At 42.1% G+C, this 24248-nt stretch overlaps 1 protein-coding gene across 3 annotated transcripts in view; it reads left to right on the plus strand.

Annotated features, from left to right (window-relative positions):
* The window catches only part of MEGF11 (multiple EGF like domains 11), a 434557-nt gene that overhangs the window by 58761 nt on the left and 351548 nt on the right, over positions 1 to 24248 (plus strand). For all 3 annotated transcript variants that reach the window (XM_018552848.1, XM_018552849.1, XM_018552850.1), the window contains exon 2: positions 8281 to 8404. In XM_018552848.1, coding sequence (XP_018408350.1) covers positions 8289 to 8404 — 116 coding nt within the window. In that variant the 5' untranslated portion in view covers positions 8281 to 8288. The remainder of the gene's footprint in view (positions 1 to 8280; positions 8405 to 24248) is intronic.

Raw genomic sequence — 24248 nt, forward strand, 5'->3', positions numbered from 1 at the left:
GGAAAAAGAGTTTTTAAATACTAAAAAAGGGTCTAAAAAGGAAGGGAGACAACAAGTATTCAAAAAATCAAGCACTCAATATATCCCAAACAGTTCAAATCCAATTTTTTTACGCCACTTAGCTCCCAGGCAATTTGTTCGCCAAGCCCTGTGTGAGCAAGCTCAAAGAATTCTGATGTGAAGGGGGCTCCTGATGCAAAGGAGGGACGCTGATGTGAAAAGAAGGGACTCTGATATGAAAGAGGGGCTACTGATGCAAAAGGTGACTCTGATGTAAGGGGGGGGATCGAGATTTTGCATATTTTTAAAGGAGTCCTGTGACTGAAAAAAGGTTGAGAAATTATCTAGAGGTACCTGCATGGTATTTACATAGCAGAGCACCCTGAAGACCCTCAAAACCTGTGTCATATAATTACACAAACTTTGACTCAGACAGTTGTTGAGCTCCAACATGCCATAAACCACTATCTCTAGCATGAACAACTGAACATTTGCCCATCAACACAACCCCAAAGCCTATTGACCTAGGCCCTTAAGTAATGAAGGGATGTTTTCAGATTAATTGTACCAGCCTTATCCATAGGTACCTATGAACTGACTGTTCCTAAAACAACTGAGTGTCTGCTGGAATTGATAGGAATAAATCAATCCAAATGAAATTGGCCACATTAATTGATGGTTGTTTTATTTAGATTAACTAACATTTTCTTACAATTAACTGAAGACTTACTTTATTGCCTTCACTGAATCCTGCTAAAACACTTCTGGTTTTTATGTCTGCTGTTTAATATAACTACCCATCTGCCTCATAAAACAAATCACACCACTGTATCTTACTCATGGATTAATCTGTCAGATCATCGGCCTGACGGCACAAAAAAGATGCCACATAATGGTAGTGTATTTTCTATTCTGGAGCTGGCATGCTTTTGCTCAGGATCATAAAAATGTGAAATCTGCAATACAGTTAATGTACATTGCATATCATTTAGCAGCTTTGCTGATAATGACATTATAAGAGAGAGAACAGTGACTGACAACTTAGCTTCCTCGGAGACATTTAAAAAATTGATCTATTGATATTTTGCGCATTCCTTGTCCGTCTGCTGCCTGCCAATTTATAGATACAGTGCCCTGAAACTCTTAGCTGCACCATGCCACGTTCACAGACACCTTTTATTTACTGCAGCGAGAGACTTCTAAATGCATGAATAGTCTTTGAATATACTTCAGGCTGGACAAATCCCAGGTAACAAGTGTTCCTAAATATGACAGCTGGTGCCTAACTATACAAGCCTTTTATCAAAGCTAGCACACATTTTATGGCTGGTTTGAAGCTGCTCTTTTAGGCATTCACAGTGTGCCAGATTTTGTGTGGCTTTGTGGAGATCGAGTACAGAGCTGCAAATTCTGATGCCCACCAAAGCATCCAAGCTTGCTAGAACAGGGAATTTGAACCTGAAATACCCTTGTTTGTTGCTCTTTGTATGGGTTGTAAAAATCAATGCTAAAAACCATTAAAAAAATTATAGCTACATAGTTCGTAAGGTTAAAAAACGGTTTATTCTTGATAATGTGGTCCCCAATAATGAATTTAAAAATTGCAATCATATCCCCTCCTAAAGAAGAATTATGGGGAGAGTGGAATACACTCCTCCCTTTAATTAGAGCCGATGTATGACACTACAGCTGTCACACACTCTATAGATTGAGAACTGAGCGATTACATACCGCTGATCGCTGAGTTCCCAATCTTCTCCCTGTAGAGAATGGTGACTGTCAGTCACCGCTCCCCACAGGGATTCCTCCCTTCCCTCTCTGTTTTCCAGTGCTGAATGAAGGGATAGGCAGGGGAGGGGGCGGGCACAGCTGTCTCTGCCTCTAGAAAGCCAATGCCAGCTATCAATCAAGCAGTTGGGTGGTTGATTTCCCGGCTGCAGCGCCGCTCTGCTCTATCAGCATGCAACGGTCCATCCCGATATATGCTGAGTTTTGGGTCACAGGAGGACACAGTTAATGTCCTCCTGTGACCCTAAAGAGAACTATGGTCAATAAAGGTTGGGCCATAGTTCTATTTTAAGCGTCTCTTCTCTAAGAAGAAGAAGTTTAATTTCTGGAGGTGATCTTCATAACTTCCATTCCCTTTATAAATGTTGTTGTCCTTCTCTGAACACTCTCAAATTTAACGACATCTTTTATGAGGATTTATATGATTTTAAAAAACTTGTGGGGGGCACTCAAAATTGGTAATACTATTAATACTATTATGATCTATTTTATTCAGGACTGGACAAATCCCAGGAGCCAATGCTGCATGAAAATTACAGCTAGTGCCTAACCTTTAAGGTTTTCTGTAGTTGTTGTCAGTAGGGCTGGCTACTAAATAAATTCTGCCTGCTCCTGGATTGGTCAGACTGGCTCCTGAATTGCATATCAATTTGTCCACCACTGATTTTATATGTGAATTGCTTAGGACACACCAGCTATGTTACTAGTGGATGATACATTTTTGATGTGGCCCATAAACATTTAGGTTAGGGGTATGCAACCTTGGCACTTCAACTGCGGTGAAACTACAAATCTCACCATAATGGACAGAAGGACCTTTATATCTGATATATAGTCTACCGTTGGCCCTCCTTTTTTGTAACAGTTATTTTAAACTTCCTACCGGTTCCTAGAGTTGACTGTCTGGCTTTACGATTTTTCCGTTAATTGGTTCACTTTTGATATACCCAAAAAATTGCAAGGAACCAGCCCCCAAAGTCTGGATTTGCTCAGCCGGGGCCATTTGGTAATGAATTCCGTATTGCTTGCACGGATAATCTGATTTTTCTCACATCCGTTTCCTAATTGGCCTGTTATTAGTGACACTGCCTTCCAGGCCCTAATTGCAGGAACACAGAACACCCCTGTTTATAACACACAGCAGCCATGTGTCTCTTAGTCTGTCTCTAAGGCTGCATATCTGTCTTCCCACGTCTCGGCTCTGCACCAACCTCATTACATTACCATCCGTGGGGAAACCTATCATGTAATTCTCTTAATTAACATTACATGTCATTAGCAAGCAGCCAGCTTAATCTAATCAAGGGCATAGCAAAGTCTGGGGAGATTTGGAGACAGAGCATATAATATGTTAATTATGTTATCGATTTGATGGTTTGGAAAATGTCTTTGAACCTCTCACCTGCGGGGAGACCTTTTTTGGGGAATGTGAAAGAGGTGAATCTTCAGCACTGTTAGCCATCACAATCCCCAGAGATGGAACAACATCAGATTTATTTTATAAAAGCATACATTCATTTGCGTTTCTCTTTCATATTTTGATTTAATTTGTGCCATCTATGTTAAATGCTCAAAATCTTTCCGCACGCCCCAGTGTCACTTTAGTAATTGCTCCCATGCTGGCTAACATTATACTGGTTTAATGTGTAAGAGCATACAAAATGGTAGCAAAAGGCAGGTAGTTAATGCAATTATCATTCATTTATCCCATTAGTATGAAAATAAGGCAGCTATTGAACATATCAGGAAACAATAATGCCCATCCATTAAGGGCAGAAGCACTGATAACACATAGATCACGCCGGAAATGACAGTAGGTTTAAAAAGAGGTTACCTGTGACTTCAAGCTTTAAAGAAGATCTGAATCCAGTCGATGAAATCTCATATACACTGTAATATGGTAATGTCATTTTCAATGTTGTTTTCAGTCTGTTTAAATCTGCAGCTTTTATATCTGGTGATCCTGCCACGAAGGTTCTTGCTAGGGATGTCCCGATACCACTTTTTCAAGACCAAGTACACGTACTTCCCCTCATGTACTTGCCGATACCAATTACCGATACTTTTTCTTAAAGGGATAGGTGACTTTAAATGATCCATAGTACGGCTACATGTTATGTACTATGGATCATGATTTAACCTATTCATGTTAGCAGGGGAGAATCGTAACTCTATTGCTGTAGTGTAGTGGAGGTGTGTGCTGTATATATGTTCTACATATATAGTACGCATGTCCAGTACACTATAGCAATAGATTTACAGCCAGCCCTGTCCCAGCTTCCCTCACTCAGTTCCACTCCGATCCCTGTTGCCTCAAGCTGTGCCTCTTGTAGTCCGCGCTGGGCAGGATCGCTGCATCGCATCTCGATGCTCAGCTTGTGGGAGGAGCTCACAATTCTGCTCTGCTAACATGAATAGGTTAAATCATGATCCATAGTACATATACAGCACACACGTCCAGTACACTGCAGTATTAGAGTTACAATTATCCCATGCTAACATGAATAGGTTAAATGATCCATAGTGCATAATATGTACATAACATGTAGTTGTACTACAGATCATTTAACCCATTCATGTTAGCAGGAGAGAATTGTAAATCTATTGCTGCAAGGAATTGGTAATGTGTACTATACATGTACAGTACATATAGAATACACTGCACCAATAAATTTACAATTTTGCACTGCTAACATGAATGGGTTAAATGTTCCGTAGTACATAATATGTACATAACATGTAGTTGTACTATGGATCATTTAACCTGTTCATATTAGCAGAGGATAATTGTAAATCTATTGTCTGCAGTGTATTAGCAGTCTGTACTCTATATGTCCTACATATAGAGTACAGACTGCTAATACACTGCAGACAATAGATTTACAATTATCCTCTTCTTAATAGGGACACCCCTTGCCCTCACTCACTGCTCACGATGTGCGGCACTGTGCGGGAGAGCAGCGACGAGTCAACGCTGGTCCGGTGGTTGGAGCTCCAGGTGCGGTCCTAATTTAGCTGGCCGGCGACTACCCAGAGGTGCCGGCCAGCTAAATTGGCACCCCACCTGGAGCTCCCCCCCCCGGACCAGCCCTGACTCGCCGCTGCTCTCCGGCACTGAAGGACGTCATCGGCGCTGAGCTGAAGAGGAGCGTTGCGTCACTGCTGCTCCGGTGGGTGGCGCTCTGAGTGGGGTCCTCTGGGCAGTCGCCAGCCACCTAAATTAGGACCCCACCTGGAGCTCTGCCCACCGGAGCAGCAGTGACGCAACGCTTGGCAAAGTCAGTAAAGAAAAAAAACCATAGCGCAAGCTTCGGCGCTATGTATCGGGGCATTTTGACAAGTACAAGTACTTATCAAAATGCCCTGTATCGGTCCCGATACCGATGCTTGTATCAGGACATCCCTAGTTCTTGCTCAGGCACTTCCTTTTATGGGGTCACAGATGTCACAATTGTGCTTCTGTTTTCTCACCTTGTCACATGCAACCCTAGTGGAGACTGCAAGTGATCATGCATGTAATTCTTTTCAGCCAGATTTCTTATTTGGACAACCCTGCCAATGTTATACAAGTCTTTGTCGTTTAATTTTCCCCGGTTGTAAACAAAGCAATTTTCACCCTGCCCTGGGCATGTGAAGTGCATAAAAGATTATATTAAAAGCAATAGATATGTTAGCAAAGTTACATGTCCTTGAATATATCAAAATTACTTAGGAGTTTAAAAAAGCACATATATCCTTTTAATAGGGATTATCTGTTTATTAATGGATGCTATATTTATCAATATACCTTTTATGGGTTAATTATACTTGATAAATGTCTATATTTTATTTCTGGTGTATAACAGGTTTTCTACGGAAAATCTAAGTTGTAAACGAAATTCCCCGGAGCCCAAATAGGACATAATCCATTAAACTCTAAAGATATTACATGACAATAGAGGCATGTCTGATGTACTCACTGTCCTGATTACACACAATGAAGGAGGCATTCACAGCAAGCAGACCATGTTAAACACTCCCCTGAGGGCTGCGTGCCGGTACAAGTGCCCCGTGGAGACCGCACTCATGTGATTAGAATACATTTTAGGGGCAAGTAAATGGGGACGCAGCGTACCAAATGTAGAGAAACTCTTCCCTGCTTACTGAAGAAAGCACTTTGATGCTCTGCACCACGGGCCCTTGGCATTGACACAATGGCAGTAGAAGTACACTTGATTAGCGGAAGAAGGTCAACTACATAAATGACCCAAGAAGTATCTGGACTGGGATTGGAGGACATTCCCGGTCCAGGTTTCCTGTTTTTGATTTCCAATATAAGCGTTACAAAGTAATTGTGCCGCAGTGACAGTAAACACGTGAACCATGGAGTTGCTACCATAGCTGGTCGATACGGGGTTAAGTGCATTTCACATAAATAGCAATTGCAGCAAATGGCGTGTATGTAGATTGCGAGGGGAGGTCCGCTCTGCTTCTGATAAAATGAGTTGTTAGCAGTTGCCAATAAATAGAACCTTTCAGAATAACAACCATTGATTTTAATGTTGTGGTAAATTCATGTATCTGTGACTGCTGCCCTGTCTCTTTCTGTAGCTTCATGACTGTGAAGTGGTTAATTATTGGTCTAAATCAGGGGTCAGCAACCTTAAACACTCAAAGAGCCATTTGGACCTGTTTCCCACAGAAAAGAAAACTCCGGGAGCCAATGCCCAGGACCGGAGCCGCAGGTTGCTGACCCCTGGTCTAAATGATGGCAGCCCTTGAAAGGGTGTATAAAACCAAAGTCTAGAAAAGATATACAGGTCAGTCTGATAATCAAGCAGACCGTCGTCAGAATCACAGATACCGTAAAGTAGATGTAAACCCAATCACTAAAATCTTGAATAAGCTTTAACTAAGGATGTACCGATATCAATACTAGTATCGGTGCAGATGCCTTGTATTTGGGCGAGTACTCGTACTCGTCCAAATGCTCCGATGCCTAGCTCGATACCTGAGCTTCCGGTAGCAGGAAGCCGGACGGCGAGTCATTACCGGCCCCCCGGCTTCCTGATTGGCCAGAAAGCCGGCTCCATGTCTCCTCCGGGTGACGAGGGAGCATGAAGACGGCTTCCCTGCTAATCGGGAAGCCAGGGGCCGAGTTTTACACGCTGTCCGGCTCAACGGGAAGCCGGGTGGCGAGTCATTACACACCACTTGGCTTCCTTAATGGGACTTCCAGTATCGGTATTCGGTATTGGCGAGTATCGGCAAAAAAAATATCCGTGCTTTAGCATGTTGATGCAATTTCAATATTTTTAAATCTTTCATTAAAATAGTACCTGGTCCCTGTTCTAGCGTGACAACTACGACTACGGCACTAGCGGCTTAACCTCTGCACAGAGCACATTAAATCAGTCAGCAATGCAGAGAATTCAGAGAATGCCATTGTATTTTGTTTCAATGAGTACAAGGCGTTCTCTAGATGGCTGAGGTGGAGATTGTGACGTGATCTGCCCCTTCTCTCTATCTCCTCCAATCAGATAACATTTTGTAGACATTGAAAAAAGGAATGATTAGTGGCGGTACTGAGCAAGCAACTCTCTGTGCTCAATGTGCAGATGTTGAAACGCCAAAGTATTTGTTCATCGTGGGGATATCAAGTATGTGTGGTGAGTGGTGCACCTACTAAGCGAGTAATTATAAACCATTTGCATAGCAAACAGCTATGTGAACGAGATTTACAGCGTGTTATGGCCACTATGGCCAATAGGTGGACCCGAGTAGGATAGGAATTTTTTATGCTCCTCAGCTCTATCTAGTGCCCATAATGAGCTGCAAATCTCATTTGCAAAGCTGTTCGCTGTGCGAGTGTATTTCCATTTTGGCAGCTATATTGGGATAACACCTATTTTACATTTGTTACATGTTCATATTCAAATTGCATAACTTACAAAAAATACACAAAAATGTTTATCTGGAATGCAAGGGGGAAGTTAATCTTTAACCTTATGAACCCTGTCTGTACTGTGCTGGCAGATCTCATCAGTTGTAAGCTAGATAGGAACACTGTCTGTCCTAGAAAAATGTGTTAAAAATCTGAAAGCATTGTATGGTAGTGAGAGGAAGCTCAGTATGTCCCTAGTATTTCTATGGGGACAGAGTTTTCTGCAATTGTGCAGAGTAGCTCCAACGGCCATCTACACAGACACATCTAAAAGATAAGAAATATTTTTTCCATTATTTTTTGTTCCGGTTTTCTGTGCGACTAGGAAGACATAACAAACACATAGAGGGTGTTTCTTAAATTTGATTCCAAAAGTGGAAATACACTTTAAGGTTGTTCTAAGCTTTGTTATGAATGCCTCCCTCATAATTACATAAATACAATAAAAATACATTTGTCATTTTGTCCAGCCTACTTTTTTTTTTTGCAATCTATCTTTTTATCTAAATTCTCAGCTTTGTGTTAGGTTTTCCTTTTTGTCACATCTAAGACCTATTCTGTCTCTGCAGGTGACACAATGAAGCTCTTTGCTGCCGTGCGATGGACTGTAAAGGTGTTCATTTTGTGCCTGGTGCTTGGAACAGCTGTCTTGCTGAATCCAGAGGATCCCAATGTCTGCAGCCACTGGGAGAGGTAACTGTCATTCATTACTGAAAGTGATTTTGGGATATGTTCATCTCACACACCAGGGGGGCATTCTCATTTGTAGAGGGCTGGTGTGAAACTGCCACATCATTGACTGAACTGAAATGGATGCAGAATTAAAAACCTAATTTTTTAAGCAGAGAACAACACCCTAGAACAATGCAGTAGAAAACACTTTGAACCCCCATTTACATCTGTGCACTGTGGCAATGTGCGCAAAGATATGTGCCAAAAGCAAAAGGTTTCCCAGCACACTTACCAGCTAGCCTGCAAAAAAAAATTAAACTGTCTATCTTTTAGGGTTAAAAGAGATGTTTTAGTTGCACAAATTTTGCAGAATATGTGGAAGCCGCACTGCCTTGTCAAGGCCCCTCTGTGTAGTGTGGTCCTAACTAATAAGAGCCTCCATCTTGGAGCATATAAAGAAAAGGATGGTTCACCAGTAGTCATGGTAAAAAAGTAGCATGCATTTTCATGCGGCGCATTTAAAAAAAAGAAAAAGGTGCAAGGACTTCTTTGGTGAGCTTGTAGTGTGTAGGGCAGCCTATTGAAACTAAATGGGCTGCCCTATATGCAACGCACAGAAACACCCATACATGTGCACATACTGTTGCACCCACCAGGCACATCACCAGCTACATGTATTCTGTAAACTGTATATGCCCTGCGTTCGGTATGTTCTATTCTTACTCTAGAACAGTGGTTCTCAACCTGTGGTTTGCTACCCAAAAGTGGGTCGCAAACCCCTGTTGAGTGGGCCACCGTGTGCCTTCTGCGGCTCCTCAGCCTCCTTCTAGCGCAACCAGTGGCGGAACTACCAGGGTCGCAGAGGTCGCGGCCGCGACCGGGCCCTAGCAACGGTGTCAGTTCTCCGCCACGCTGCCAGATGTCACTGCAGCAGCCACAGCCAGGGAGGAGGAGAGAGCAGGCAAGTGTTTTTTTTCTACATTTAGCACTGCTTCAGGCAAGCAGGGCTAAATGTACAGAGGAGGGGCCGTTCAAGTGATGTATTTAGCCTGCTGCTCCGTCCTAACCCCACGACGCTTCCCCCCATGGTCCATTCTTCTCTGCCAGCTGCCTCCCCACCGTGGTTTTCTGGGCCCCCCACTCTTTAGGGAGACCCAGAACCACAGCAAATTAGTTCAGGATGGAGTGTGGGAAGCAGACCGGAGAGATGTACACACAGCCTTCCCATCTCAGCTGTCAGAGGAGAGCCAGCACTTTCTAGATATGGCCCCTGCAGTCACGTTCATTTGCCATAAGCTGTAGTAGAGTCCTGGTTTGGGTTAATTCTTAAAGCTGAACTGCAGTCTTACCTTTTTTACCTCCGCACGTGAAGCAAGTCCTCTCCGGTGTGAAATCAAATTACTCTTAACCCTGTAAACTTGCATCTCCACGAAAAACCACTTTGAACCTGCAGCAACTATCTTGAGCCCACCTTCACTTCCTGTCTGAATGACCTCCATAATTCATCAATCACTTCTCCCCTGGATATATGCGATTGTTGATCCCCCTCCAACAACTATTAGTTTTCTCTACCATCAATCTTTAGTTTCTGAGCTTTATGTGAAACAACACATCCCTGACACCCCTTTAGATGTCTGTGCTACCAATCAGCCAGTCAGCTGAGGGTACAGCTGAAGTCTTCAGCTCCCAGAGGCCAGCAGAGAGAAGCAGGAAAATCTAATGGGATCATGAGGATGTGTTCTTTTATATAATTTTTTTGAAAAAGGCTTGAGGTGGAAAGCTGTGATGTCTACAGGAGTCAAATTCAGAGCAAAGAGCAGCAGACAATCTAAAAAATGACATCACTGGGTCTCAAAACAGGTATTTCTTGAAAAATAAAATAATTTGATTAAAACATTTTAATTGCATGTTAATAAGGGGGGTGAAGTATATCAAACGAAAGATCGACAACAGGCAGATCTTTAAGAAGTAGGTTTAGGCCTCATGCACACTAGCCGGCTGCGTTTAAGCACAAGAGATTATCTGCGAAGAATAAACAACTTTATGCTTTCCAGATCACTTTTTCCAGCGTTTAGTTGTTGCTGGGCTTAGTCGCATTTACACAATTTATATGCGTTTAGCTGCGTAAAGCCGGGATAAACAGACCCAGAACACAGAAAATCCTAGAATTGGGCAAGTGCTTCAAGACTAAATGAACTTAGATGCAGCTGGCGTCATAGAAAAGCATTAGCATAGAACGGAGCTCCAAACATACCTGAGCTTATGTTTTTTCAACATAGTGTGCATGAGTCCTTATTCAGCCGGCTGGGAAAAAGCAGCAATTCAGGAGTGTTCAAATAATAATAATTCTTGTTACCTCAATCTACAAAGCCTAAATGCCCTACATGAACTCTAGTTACCTTGACCTACAAAGCTTAATGTTCTACATGTTTGATTATTTATACAACTCATTATATATGTATTCTGTGTATATATGATGTTTCTGCTATAGGTCAGGACACTATTTTTTGTGCATTTTATAAATGCAGGACTTAATCACTTTATTCATTTTATTCTCTACAATACATTACTCATATGAAAGTATTGGATTCATCTCAAATGTATCTTTTATATGTGAAATGCTCTGCAAGGTTAAAGCTTTCAGGAGCTTAAAGCGATATTAAAGTCAAAAGGAGTTTAGGTTTTTTTAAATGCTTATGAAATCACTTACAATGGATGCTGCTCCTTGATGTCTAAAAGTTTTTAGTTTCCTGCAGAATCAGCTGGTCCCCTGAGCACTGGCACTGATTTCCTGTTTTAGAGTGACTCCTTTTTCAAGCAGAGTGCTATGCAGTCACCCTTGTGCGTGTCTCCACAAACACAGCACTTTGCTTGCCTGAGGAAAGAACCGGATAGGGTTCTGAAATGTTGCCATACACTGTAAAACCACCTTGATCATGTCAATAAAGAAGATTTGATGCAAGGAATTTTCGAGTGTCAGTTGTTTCTACTTTTTATTATGGATTGACTGGCGGCACCATCCGCTTCCATTTCTGACCCACCTATTAGGTTTCGATTCCAGTTAGGAGTGCGATGGGTTATGGGCATATACTGTATATCCACAAACACACAGACACAGCAAATCAAGCTAATCTCCTCCACCCTGCTCCCCTCTCCTCACTCCAAGCTAGTAGATGAACATTTGCTGGAATCTGCTCTGTCCCTTGTGATTTTGTACTGGACAGATAGTTCAGGGAAACTGAGCTAAGAGAGCTGGAAGCATCTGTTCAGAAACATAAAGATTGTAAGTGTTTGGGCAAAATTGTAAAGCAATGCTTTGCTGGGCAATGTATATTTGTTTAATCTGGATTCTTTATTGAAAAAATGTTTGAGAGTTTAATACTACTTTTACCACGATAATATTATTAACTGCTTGCTGTCTGCGCGCGCTAGGGTGGGAAAAAACAGTTGAATGGAAACAGACGTTACCGGCTATTACACATGCAAGCAATCGGTGGCTCTATAGCCGTCCAATCGCTTGTATGTGCTGCCCTGCGCGCCACCACCCTCCTGCAGTGCACCCCCCCTGTACCCTAACTTTCAATCCGCTGCCCCATCTGCGGCCCGGGTCCGGCTCGAGAGGGTGTCAGGAGGAAGATGGGAGGGATATCAGCATCTTTCTCTTTGCTGACTCCCTCTGACATCTGAATGCAGTAGTGGTGTGTATTACATCACTTCTGCATTCAGCTGTCATTCCTCTGGCTGCTATAGCCAGACAAGAAGCTTCTCAGCTTCTTTGGGGGTCCCCAGGTGACATTAGGGGTCTTAGAGACCCCTAATGTCGCCATAAATAGGACCTGTCAGTGTGGCTGTGCTGTGATATAGGGGATGGTTAGCCCCTTATGTGATAGCAATAACATTAAAGGAGAACTATGGGGTTAGGGCTTTTCCCCATAGTTCTCCTTAGGGTAACGAGAGGACACAAACTAGCATCCTCCCGTCACCCTAAGCTCAGTATACCACGAGCTACAGCTCGCGGTATACTGAGACGCCGCGGCTGAAGCGGATCCCGACAATTATGTCTGGATCCGCCCGGCTGCGTGAGTGACAGCTGGCTCTGCCTATCTAGAAGCAGACCCAGCTGTACCCTCCCCCGACCGTTCCGCCAGTCAGCGCTAGAGGATCGGAGCGGGGAGGGGGGAATCCAGCCACTCCCCTGTCACGGAGAGCTGTGACAGGATCGAGAAGTGAGCGAACGCCGGTATGTGTTCGCTCACTTCCCGATCTACTGAGCCGACCTGTGACAGTCTCATTGTCACAGGTCAGCTAGAACTATGAGGTGAGTGAAAAGCACTCATCTCATAGTTCTTCTTTGAGTGTAAAAAAAAGTAAAAAAAGAAAAGTCACATATAAAGAAATGTAAAAAAAAGCAAACAAAAACGTATACGCCAACACGCGAAAACTACAATTGCGCTACACATGTTACATATCGCCGCAAACGTCGCAGTGAGAGCAAAATTTTAGGGCCATCAATCACTGATAACACTAGACTGCTGGGCGGTAAAAGCTTTTAAAGCTTATGGCCAATTTTGGGTATTGTAATTTTTTGAAGTTTCGCGGGCATGCACAATTTTAAGGCTTGGTGTCTATTTACCCGACGTGACCCAGTCTTTTATATTTTACCAAAAAATTGGATAATAATAAATGTTTCATAATTTAATATAGGGGAAACAGTTATTTTTTCAAAATTTCTGTAATTTTTCCTTAATATAGTAAGAAATAAAAACCCCAGTGGTGATTAAATACCACCAAAAGACAGCTCTATCTGTCCCCAAAAATGGTATAAAAGTAATTTCAGTACAGCGTTGCATGACAGAAGAAATGTTATTCAAAGTACCGCAGCGCTGAATGCTGAAAAATGGCCTGGCCAGGAAGGGGGTTTAACACCCCGGTCATCAAGTGGTTAATAGAGTCTATTCCAATTGATATCAATATAAAATATATGATTAAGATCAAATTCTCACTACAGGGGAACAAGGGTAGGTATTAGATACGTACACTACACTTGAGCTTCAAGGTTTGCTTTTCAGGTCATGTATAAATATGCAGTTTTAGCACGCATTTGTTTATTGCCTATATTCCTTCTCCTCATCGATTATCTCATAAATATTAATGTGCCGCACAAACATTTTTGGTAGTTCATATATAATTTTGTGAAAATGCTCTTGTTTATAGTAAATAATATGCAATAAAGAATGTATTAGGTTATTAAAAATAAAATAAAATATGGCTAGAAGTTTTTAAAGGCTCATTTTCAGTGAGATATATCTCTGTGGCAGAAATGATCTGGATGAAATTCATCATGCACTGTCACCATTACCCACCGTTGTGCTGTGATTGGGAAGTGAGCGTTTTTGCTGAGGAAATGTGTCATTAGCTTAGGAGAAGTGGACTGTTCCCACTTCAGTACCATGGAGAGCGACATGTGCTGAGTATTCATTCTGTTTATTACCTCCGATTGTTCTATTTATTACTGCAGCTTTATGGAGTATAATATTTTATTGTTGCAGAGTCACGGCTAAAAGTCAGTCACGTGAAGCATACACTGGCACTTTTCTACTAAACCCAGATTGCAGGTTACATAGTTACATAGTATTTGAGGTTGAATAAAGACATTAGTCCATCAAGTCCAACCTATTAGGATCTCATTCTAGGAGTACCTGTACCCCTGTATATTACGGTCCCTTAAGAAATCGTCCAAAAGTTTCTTGAACAATTCCACATTATTTGCTGAAATCACCGCCTGTGGCAGTGAGTTCCAGACCCTAACTGATCTTACTGTGAAGAACCCCCTTCGCCCCTTGTGCTGGAATTTTTTTTCCACCAATTTTAGGTGATGGCCTCTAGTTTTTGTAATGGAGTTAATTTTAAACAGTTTATCGCTAATGTTGCTACCACCATTGAACATCTTGTACATGGAAATCATATCCCCCCTTAATCTCCTCACCTCTAATGTGAACATGTTTAAATTTAGTAGCCTTGTCTCGTAGCTCTGGTCCTCCATACCCCAATTAGTTTGGTTGCCCTCCGCTGGACTTTTTTGAACTCAAGGACATCTTTTCTTAGTACTGGTGACCAAAATGAGTCGTGCTCCAGCAGTGTCCCCCCTGAACTGATGTCCCCAACATCCTGCAACTTGGCAAATTTATTGGGGTGAATCAGATCAGGGCTGACCTCTCTAGCACTCTTCCCCCTCCCCCGCCTTCTAACAGTAACCCAGCTACCCACCTCTGGATCCCGCTGCTCTATTTTCCATTTCTAGGTTCATTTCTAGTTGCATAATATGTGCTGACCATGCCTAATTTTCCCAGTTCATCTGTACAGAAATTGATGTACGTGGGAACATAGTTAAAATGCAGCTGATGGCAAAACTTTTTTTTACATCGTTTTGGATAGAGTGGGAAGGGATTAGAACCGCTGCCAGGTCTTTATTGCTGTGTTTCCATTAGGGGGATTCACCCTCTGCATTTGTCTTTGATGACCGTTAAGTGAAAGTAGAAAAAAAATCCCAAATTGTGGGTTGTCATCAGAACAGGAATAGATGGAAATTCCTCCAATGGCAACATTAGTTCTGGTGACACTGCTCGACACCAGGGATTCCCCTCATTTTGATGGGATTTTCTTTCACTTCCTGTTGTGGCTATCAGACAGGAAGTGAAGTGAAATCTCCTAATTGGACACAGGTGGGGAAAAAAAAATCTGTCAGTGGTTGTAACACCCCTAAAAAAAAAGTTTTAGCTTCAGTTCTACTTTAAGAAACTTTGTTGAGTCCTTCTGGTCCCACACAGCTTTCATATTTTGCTAGTTGCCATAGGTAATTTGTGTACACATGAGCCGTATATGTGTGCCAAAATAAATAGCTTGATGTGGAAATATTACTGTAAATACATTTCTTGATCAATGAGACAACGTTTATCTTCTAGCAGCCTCAGCAGAGCAGGAGCGAAGGCAGGGAAATCTGAGTTTTCGTTTTTTCACTTTAGGTCGTACCCTCATGACAACAGAATTCTAGAAGATGAGTTTTATAAACATGGGAGGCATTCAAAAGATACACTGGAAATGGCAGTGGGCAGTCCTGGATTATGCAGAGAGCAGCACTGATGTAATGACAACAGCTCTGCTTTCTGCAACAATACCATGTTCGGGGGTGAAGAGCCACGACCCTGCACTCACAGTTTTAGTTTTCCAGGTTAAGTGACGCTGGGTGTCATTCAGCCCAGAAGACTAAGGACATCTGGTAGCAAGAGGTTATACAGGACACAGATCTAGATTGAAGGTGAGTATTCTAGCCCAAGCTCCTTTTTTTTTGTTTGTTACAGGGACAGTTAAAAGAAATTATCCCGATGTTAAGTTTGTTTCAATATATATTTATTATTTCCAACATAGACAACAAACATACAAAAAAAAAGGAAAATAAATAAATAAATAACAAAAAATCTATACATCATTCCCTAAACAGCCCTAAGGGACTTCATATCCCCCTCCAATTCTTCATTCTAATCTTGATTATCGGCTAGTTCTCTCCATAAATTTAAAAAACCTTCACCTTTATATAGTGATCTATTTTATATTTACTCTGTGTTTAATATCCACCATCTCACCTCATTGTAATAACAATGTTAATCTCTTCTAAAAGGAGAGGGGGAAAAAAACCAAACAAAAAAAAACCATGATCTAATAAAAAAGCACTTATATGTGTGTGTAAATAAGTGTATAAGGCCATAGCAATGTTTGCCAGGCAAAATATTGTGCATATAATACTCATCAAAATATAAATCTAAAAACTTGTGATTTAAACCAAAAAAACGTGTATTTATAAATAAGTGCTTAAGGCCAGAACAAATTTGCCTGGCATAGAAAAAAAAAGTGCTTATTAGAGAACCCACCCCCGATGTTAAGTTTTAAAGGAAACTTGTATGGAGAAAAAATGTAGGCGACCATTTCTGACCTCTTAAAGGAGAACTATGAGATGAGTGCTTTTCACTCACCCCATAGTTCTAGCCGACCTGTGACAATGAGACTGTCACAGGTCGGCTCAGTAGATCGGGAGGTGAGCGAACACATACCGGGTTCGCTCGCCTCTCGATCCTGTCACGGCTCTCTGCCGTGACAGGGGGAGGGGCTGGATTCCCCTCTCCCCGCTCCGATCTGCCAGCGCTGACTGGCGGAACGGACGGGGGAGGGGGTGGGTACAGCTGGCTCTGCCTCTAGATAGGCAGAGCCAGCTGTCAGTCATGCAGCTGGGCGGATCCAGATATAATTGTCGGGATCCGCTTCAGCTGCGGCGTCTCAGTATACTGTGATCAGCAGCTTGCGGAATACTGCGGCGTCTCAGTATACCGCGAGCTTCAGCCTGCGGTATACTGAGCTTAGGGTAACGGGAGGACGCTAGTTTGTGTCCTCCCGTTACCCTAAGGAGAACTATGGGGAAAAACACTGACCCCATAGTTCTCCTTTAAATATGCTACTTGACTATCTGTCATACCTTATTCAGAGGAATTAATACTTCAAATCACTGACCCAGTTCTGCAGCCATGACCTATCATAGAGATGAACAGGCCGGGTGCTAGATGTACAGCTGTGCACGTCCATGTGAATGAGGCCTTAGCCTCCATTCGCACAGGTGTCCATCCGCTCTGCTCAGCAGGTCATCTGTGCACAGATTGTGGACAGGAGCACATTTTCTAATTAAAATTATGTTGTAAAAAAGTACATTCCTATAGACTACAACTTTAGCATGTTTTACTGGTATACTGGTAGAGTACCACGCCCTGTTTTAGTCTCTTTAGCAGTCTGCCCACTTTTATGGGTTAAAGACGCTAGCAGCTTGGAATTCTTCCACAGGTGTCAGACTGGTGCTGCCTTAAAAATCCAAACCAGTTGGAGAACACTGCGATCAACCAGAGCTCTAGGCTCTGCTGGCATTAGTATGTACCATATTCATCTTGCAGAAAGGATTGTTTTGTTGGCAGGTGTTCCACTTTTCATTAATCTTTTCCCTCCATTAATTAAAACAGATTTCTCATACAAAAGCGATGTTGGTTTCTTGTACATTAAAAAGCTTGCCTCCTATTCACTCTGTAAGAGTATGGTAAACTTCCATATACCTATGGTGCCATTGAAATGAGCCATCTGCTACACCTAAAGGGGAAATGTCACTTGTAAATATGTGGATTTTCAATCTGGATGAACAGTGGATTTTTTTTTTCTCTTTCATATATCCAACATGCCACATCTACCATATTTAGTAGGGATGCACCAATACTGCCGATCGGTGCTGATACCAAGTATTTGGGTGAGTACTTGTACAAGTATTAGGGTGAGTACTCGTTCCTCAAGTACTCACCGATGCCAATTACTGATACCTATTTTTGTGTCGTGTGACAGTTTTCCTAAAACGATACAGACTAATACAGAGCACTAGGCCTCGGTCGCAGCTGCAACCCTGGTAGTTCTGCCACTGACTCCAAGCTGTAGAGGGACTACAAATCTCAGCAATACATTATACAGAAATGCAAAATACCACCAGCTATAGAGGACTACAAATATCAGCAATATATTATACAGCAGTGCAGAATGGTACCGGCTAGAGGACAACATATCGCAGGAATACATTATACAGCAAAGCAGAATAATACCATTAGCTATAGAGGATTACAATTTCCAGCAATACATTATAAAGCAATGCCGAATGGCAACCGGCTATAGAGGACTACAAATCCCAGCAACTCATTACACAGCAATTCAGAAAATCAACAGCTAAAGAGGACTACATATCCGAGCAATACATTATACAGTAATTCAGAAAACCATAAGCTATAGAGGACTACAAATACTAGCAATATATTATACAGCAATGCCGAATGGCAACCAGCTATAGAAGACTACAAGTCCCAGCAATATATTATACAGCAATGTCAAATGGCAACCAGCTATAGAGGACTAGAAATCCCAGCAATTAATTATACAGCAGTGCAGAATAATAGGAATTTACATACTTTTTGCTGCTCTGGGGTGGCGACCTGATGTCTCCAGGGTCTCAGGAGGGCTGTGGAGTGTCTCCGGAGGGTCTGAAGAAGACTGCAGAGTGTCTCATCAGGGCCGTGTGTGAGTGGCAGAGCACTGTAAGCAGCGCCACATGGTTCCCCAAAAGGAGTGGGAGATGTGCTGGCGGAGCTGTAAACAGGTGCCACGTTGTTCACAGGAAGGCTGCCGAGGTCCCCAGCAAGCGCAGGACCCCAGGCAGCCGCTTCAGTTTAAAGCACCAGTATCAGCGTTTAGTATCGGGGGATTTTCACAAGTATGAGTACATGTGAAGTACCCAGTATCGGCACCGATACCAGTATTGTTATCGGTGCATCTCTAACCTCAATCCAGAACATTGATCTAGCTCAGGCTCTCTCAGCCAAGGTGCGGTAGCTGCCTGGGGTGCCTACTGGCTTCGCCAGGGATGACTTCAAAATTTTGCGCAGTATCCTGCATTTCCATGGTGTAGACGAGCTGGCCACCAACACCATAGACATGCACATCGCTTATACAGGGTGGATTGCATCCAGGACCTCCCCAGCATTTAGGGAGGACAGAACTCAGCCTCTGTCCAGACCAGCTCCATGTCCCACCCTCTGCCATGCTGCTGCAGTCGCACTGTAGTGAAACGTTTAAAGTAGGACCCTGATGGGAAGGAGGGCTTCTAAGGGGAAGGGGGCTCCTGATGGGAAGAAGCGAACTCTACACTTTTTTAACTTGGGGTCCCCCTTAAAATCCATACCAGGCCCCTATCTAGCATTAGGGTCTGATAGCAATTCTGGGGGAATGCCACATAAATTTTTATATCTTCACATTTCCTTTTTTTTTTCATTTTAGACAGGGGTGCCTGAAGATTTTGCATACTTTTAAAGGGTGTTCCTACTGACCAAAGGTTGAGAAGCACTGGTTTAGCTTTTGGCATTTTCTGATGTTGTTTCCAAAGGAAGGTGTAGAATCCCATAGCAGATATTATAATTTGCATTCTGAGTGAATCATCATGAGGTGATGACTGCAGTCTAGGACAAGGAACTGCAACACCTTGATGACGAATGTCCTTCTTTATATGGTAGGGTGACCACATCCTCCCTTTCTCCAGGGACACATTATTTATTAATGTTCTAGGGCTTGCTGACTCTGAGATGAGTACTAGAAGTCAGTACTTCAACCATAGGCACAGTGCACTAAGCTATAGCAATCGTGATTTGCCATAATTATCATTACTTTCTGGCTGAAAAGAATCACCTTTATTGCAAATAATACATATGTTGCAGCTTAATGGATTTAGCTGATATCACCAGTTCCCTGTCAGGCAGCGCTAGAACTTGCTTAATCTAATGTGTCTCTGATGAAATCAAGGATCTTGTCACCCTGTTCTCTGAGTATCTTTATGTTGACAAGCAGCCTTTTCATTTATACGCAGTGGTAAAGGTTAATGTTTTTTGGACTGAAGCAACGTTGTTTCAGCAAAATAATTATAAACAATAGCTGCTTGTCAGGTTCTTTTCTCTCGAAAATAAAAAATGACTGTTAATGGGCTTGTTGAAGATCAAAATTCAGTCATTTTAATATTACTTGATACTTCTTGAAACCTTCAGTGCCAAAATACCCTGTTTGATTGCTATTTAACTTTACAATAAAACATTTAGGGAAGTCAATAGCAAAACACTTAACCGCACGTGAATGTGAATTGTAATGCTGATATGTTTGGAAATAATGTTTTGTATTTCCATATAGCTCATAGCTTCCAAATGGCTTGTGTAAAAATTCTTATAAGATTCCTTTGGGATTTTGGACAAAAAATACTAATTGTAAATCACTCAAACTTTAGACATTGGGCATTTAATACAGATGTCAAATTTAAAATAAACCTTTAACTGAGCCATGTCCCAATCTAACATTACTGGAAAGAATTGGAGTTACTGGAAGGAAAGAAACTTCAGTTCAGATGTCTTCAGATGACCTGCTATGTGGCTACAGAGGACCCAGGATTCTGGGCCTTTACTTTTTGTAGGACCTTGACTTCTTTCCTCGTTGAGAATACGTCACACCCATCTGGCACTTAGTCCCACCCCCATAATGTATGTATAAAATACCAGACCATCTGTAGCTAGTAAGGTTTATGATCTTCCCCTGAGACGATGGCACTGATTTGAAGACAAGCACAGATGCTTACCCCAATTAGTCAAAGATGATTGACACCAGAAATGTTAGTTTATAGTTTCTGTAACAATGATCAGCACATCCTAGGACAACGTGACCCAGAGTGGGTTCCAACTCATTACACTGTGAATGTTGAAGACTTAGTTTAATGGTTACCAGTCCCAGAATGTGCTGGTTTTTGGTACAGAAACTACAAGTCACTTTTGGAAAACATGGATTGTGCACTCACAGATAAATCAGGGATATTGATTAATGGGAGAGCTGACTTCTGCTTTATTTAAAAAATGTTAGTTAGTACACTTTTGTACATGGAGGAACTATTTTAATGCCCAGATCCAGCCCAAACTTTTGTTTATGATTTGGACAGAGAAACTAAAGGTTAGAATTAAGGATATAGTGCTAGCCTTTGACCCCCACTGGGGAGATGTCTCTCCACTTTCTGTCCCAGGACAATGAGAGGAATTGATATCACCTCAACAAGAAGACATGAGAATAAAAAAATTGTTAGAAGTTCTTCCCCACTTTAATATATGTATACAGGTATATATATATTAGAAATGCACAGATACCGATACTGGTACTGAGCATTTGGTCGAGTACTTGTATTCAACCAAATGCTCCAATACTTACCCCGATAATGGAACTTCCATGCAGAGGGACATTCCCTCTGACTGGCAGTGCCACAAAGGAGGATGGAGCTGGCTTCCTGGCCAATTAGGAAGCCGGGCGGTGGGTCATGAACTGCTTTCGGCTTCCAGATTGGCTAGGAAGCCAGCTTCACGCGGCTTAGCGACACTGCGAGGTAGCCTGGCTTCCTGACCAATCAGGAAGCCGTGTGCCACATCATGACCCACCTCCTGGCTTCCTGATTGGCTAGGAAGCCGGCTTCATGCTACCTAGCGACACTGCGAGGCAGCCTGGCTTCCTGACCAATCAGAAAGCTGCGAGCCATGCCATGACCTGCCTCTCAGTTTCCTGATTGGCTAGCGACACTGCTATATATTTGCTCTCTATCATTGTAGAGTGTTCTTATCATTTCCTATGTTGGTATAGCCCTATAGCCCTATTACATGGACAGGAAGGGGAAAAATCTCCTCTGTGAAGGCTCAGATGGCAATGAAAAAACTAATAGAAGTTCTAAGCCTTCCACGTTCTTTCCAAAACTGCAAAAAAAATCCTTTGGGTGGTGTGCTTTAAAGGGCTTTATTACATTGAAAGACATATATAAACAAATCATTTTATTCTAAACACCTTACGGTATCCCACCTATGATTGATATCTTTTCCCACTAACACACATAAACAACCCCCTCTAGCTAATTACTGAGGCAGTTAAAAAATAAGGATGGGGTCTTCTGAGGCTGCAAAAGACTGCAGTGGCGTGATGACATCATGATAAGAGGCGGCAAGAAGATCAGCCTGCAGTGCTGGGTCATCATTTTCCCCTCACGGAAGTGGCAACAGCAAGAGACATATGACAACGCACTTAGGTGAGGGAAAACCAGCTTTGAAAGCCTTTTTTTTTTTTAAATGGTTGGGTGGGTTTAATTTTTCTGAAGTTGGTTTTTAAAGTGACATTAGACTCAGAAGTTAAACCATAAAAATACATTCAAGTACCTTAACTAATAACAAAAATGTTGCCTATTTGTGCATCACTCGGCTGAAAATCATCAAATCATCTCTGATTTAGTGAAAAGAAATAGAGAAAATATAAATACTTCTAAATCTATGAAAGGTGTAGGAAATTGTTTAAATATAAACAATCTAGAAACACTTAGTAAGAGCGAAGACGAATGAAGGACATATGTGATAAAAGATTAAGAGATAATAATGCAAATTCATACTAATAACTATAATTAATAGATAATAAGATATACATAAATAGTAAAAGTCAGAATATATACTGTTTATGTATATTTTATCATCTGTGTATGAAGACTCGAAATGCTTCGTCCTTCTAACATTATGTTTTGATAAACATATAATCAAATTAAAAGGGAGTCTTTATATTTACATACACTTAGACTTTAAAGTGCTTGTCATAATATGTTCTAAATGAAGTGTGTTTTTATACTCTGTGAATGGAAGACCTACTGCTTAGGACAGAACTGTTTGTGTTATTGAAATTGAACGCTGCTTTTCCTTGAACGTCTAGATGGCCTTCACATCTTGGTGTTCTCCTGTACGTCAGACTCCACATTGAATCAGGAGCAGCGCTGAGCCAGTGCAATGCAAGGGTGCTGCTTTGTAACTTTTATTCCAATCACAAATGGAAGGTATTGATTTTGGGAAAGCAGAGGCAGAGTGGCAGGCACCCAATTGAGGAGAAACAAAAATGAAATACCAGAATTGATTGGTTCCACTGACCAGGACGACTTTCTTACTTAGCTGGTAATATCTCACACGGTGAAGGGTCAAAGATTAGGCTGGTAAAAGGAGGGGCTTTCCATGCTATCATGAAATATAAAATAACTGCTTTTCTGAATGTCATCAGACTCTCCTTGATGCTAAGAGAATGTCAAATATGTTACTACTCGGAGAACAAAATGCTGCGAAATCTGGAAAAGACTTTCAAAAGATAAGATGTGGAGCTCTGGGAGCTAATCCTTGTGTGGGGCAGCATCAAAGCGGTTTGTGTTGATTCAATACAGTGCACAGGGAACAGGATAGGATGGGGGCGTCTGTTGATGAGGGGCTGTTTGTATCAGAATTCAAAGTTGGTTCCTAGGGAAAACGAAGAATAAGCAGTGTGAGCATTAGCCTATTCTTACGTATGCACACTGAAATTTAGAAGCTTAAACACTATGATTGCTCATTTACCTTGCATAAAAACATGCATGCACCCTACAATCAGGGCTGGATTTACTCTCTCTGCTGCCCCAAGGCCAGGTTCCTCAATGCACCCCCCTACCTGCCAAAAACATCGACATCGCCGAGATCACTTGTACAAAACAAGCGGCAGCTTCCCCGCTGTACATTTAGCTCTGCTTGCCCGAAGCAGGGCTAAATGTAGAAAACAACTACCCATCCGGCGCCCAGAATTGCATGTCCCGGGCATTGGGAGATAGGAATTCCACACCCCTGCTGCCCCTCTACTCCCTGCTGCCCCGAGGCCGGGACCTGGTTGGCCTTGTAGGAAATCCAGCCCTGCCTACAATAACCCGACCTGGCACTGGACATTCCTCCAAACAATTTATTTTTCACGCATCATTACATAGGCAACCGCTGATCCATTTGTGCCCTGAGTGGCCTTAAATATAGCTATAGAAAACAAACAGGGGCACCACCACAATTAGTAGAGTCCAGTGTAATAACAGGATCAATATGATGAAACATCCAACGCCTTTCTGGGCTCCACAAGATTCCCCTTCAACAGGGCTTGATGCATTAAAAAAAAAGCATTTTTTGGAAGAATTTAAGTGTAGTTTATCCTGTTTACATGATTGTCCTCTGGAAGAGAGGTTATTTGTGCATTGAGTGTGAGATGTGGGACATTCATTAGGGGCATGGTGTCTTTGTGCAGTTTGTAATCATGCAACCTACAATACAGTAGGGTAAAATTGGGAGAATAAGTCTTTGAAGGATCTGAGCGTCTTTGTATGTATGTTATTATGGCATAACATCATGCATTGCCATTCAGC

This window comes from Nanorana parkeri, unplaced genomic scaffold (genome assembly GCF_000935625.1).
Source record: "Nanorana parkeri isolate BGI_ZX_2015 unplaced genomic scaffold, ASM93562v1 scaffold98, whole genome shotgun sequence".
NCBI lineage: Eukaryota > Metazoa > Chordata > Amphibia > Anura > Dicroglossidae > Nanorana > Nanorana parkeri.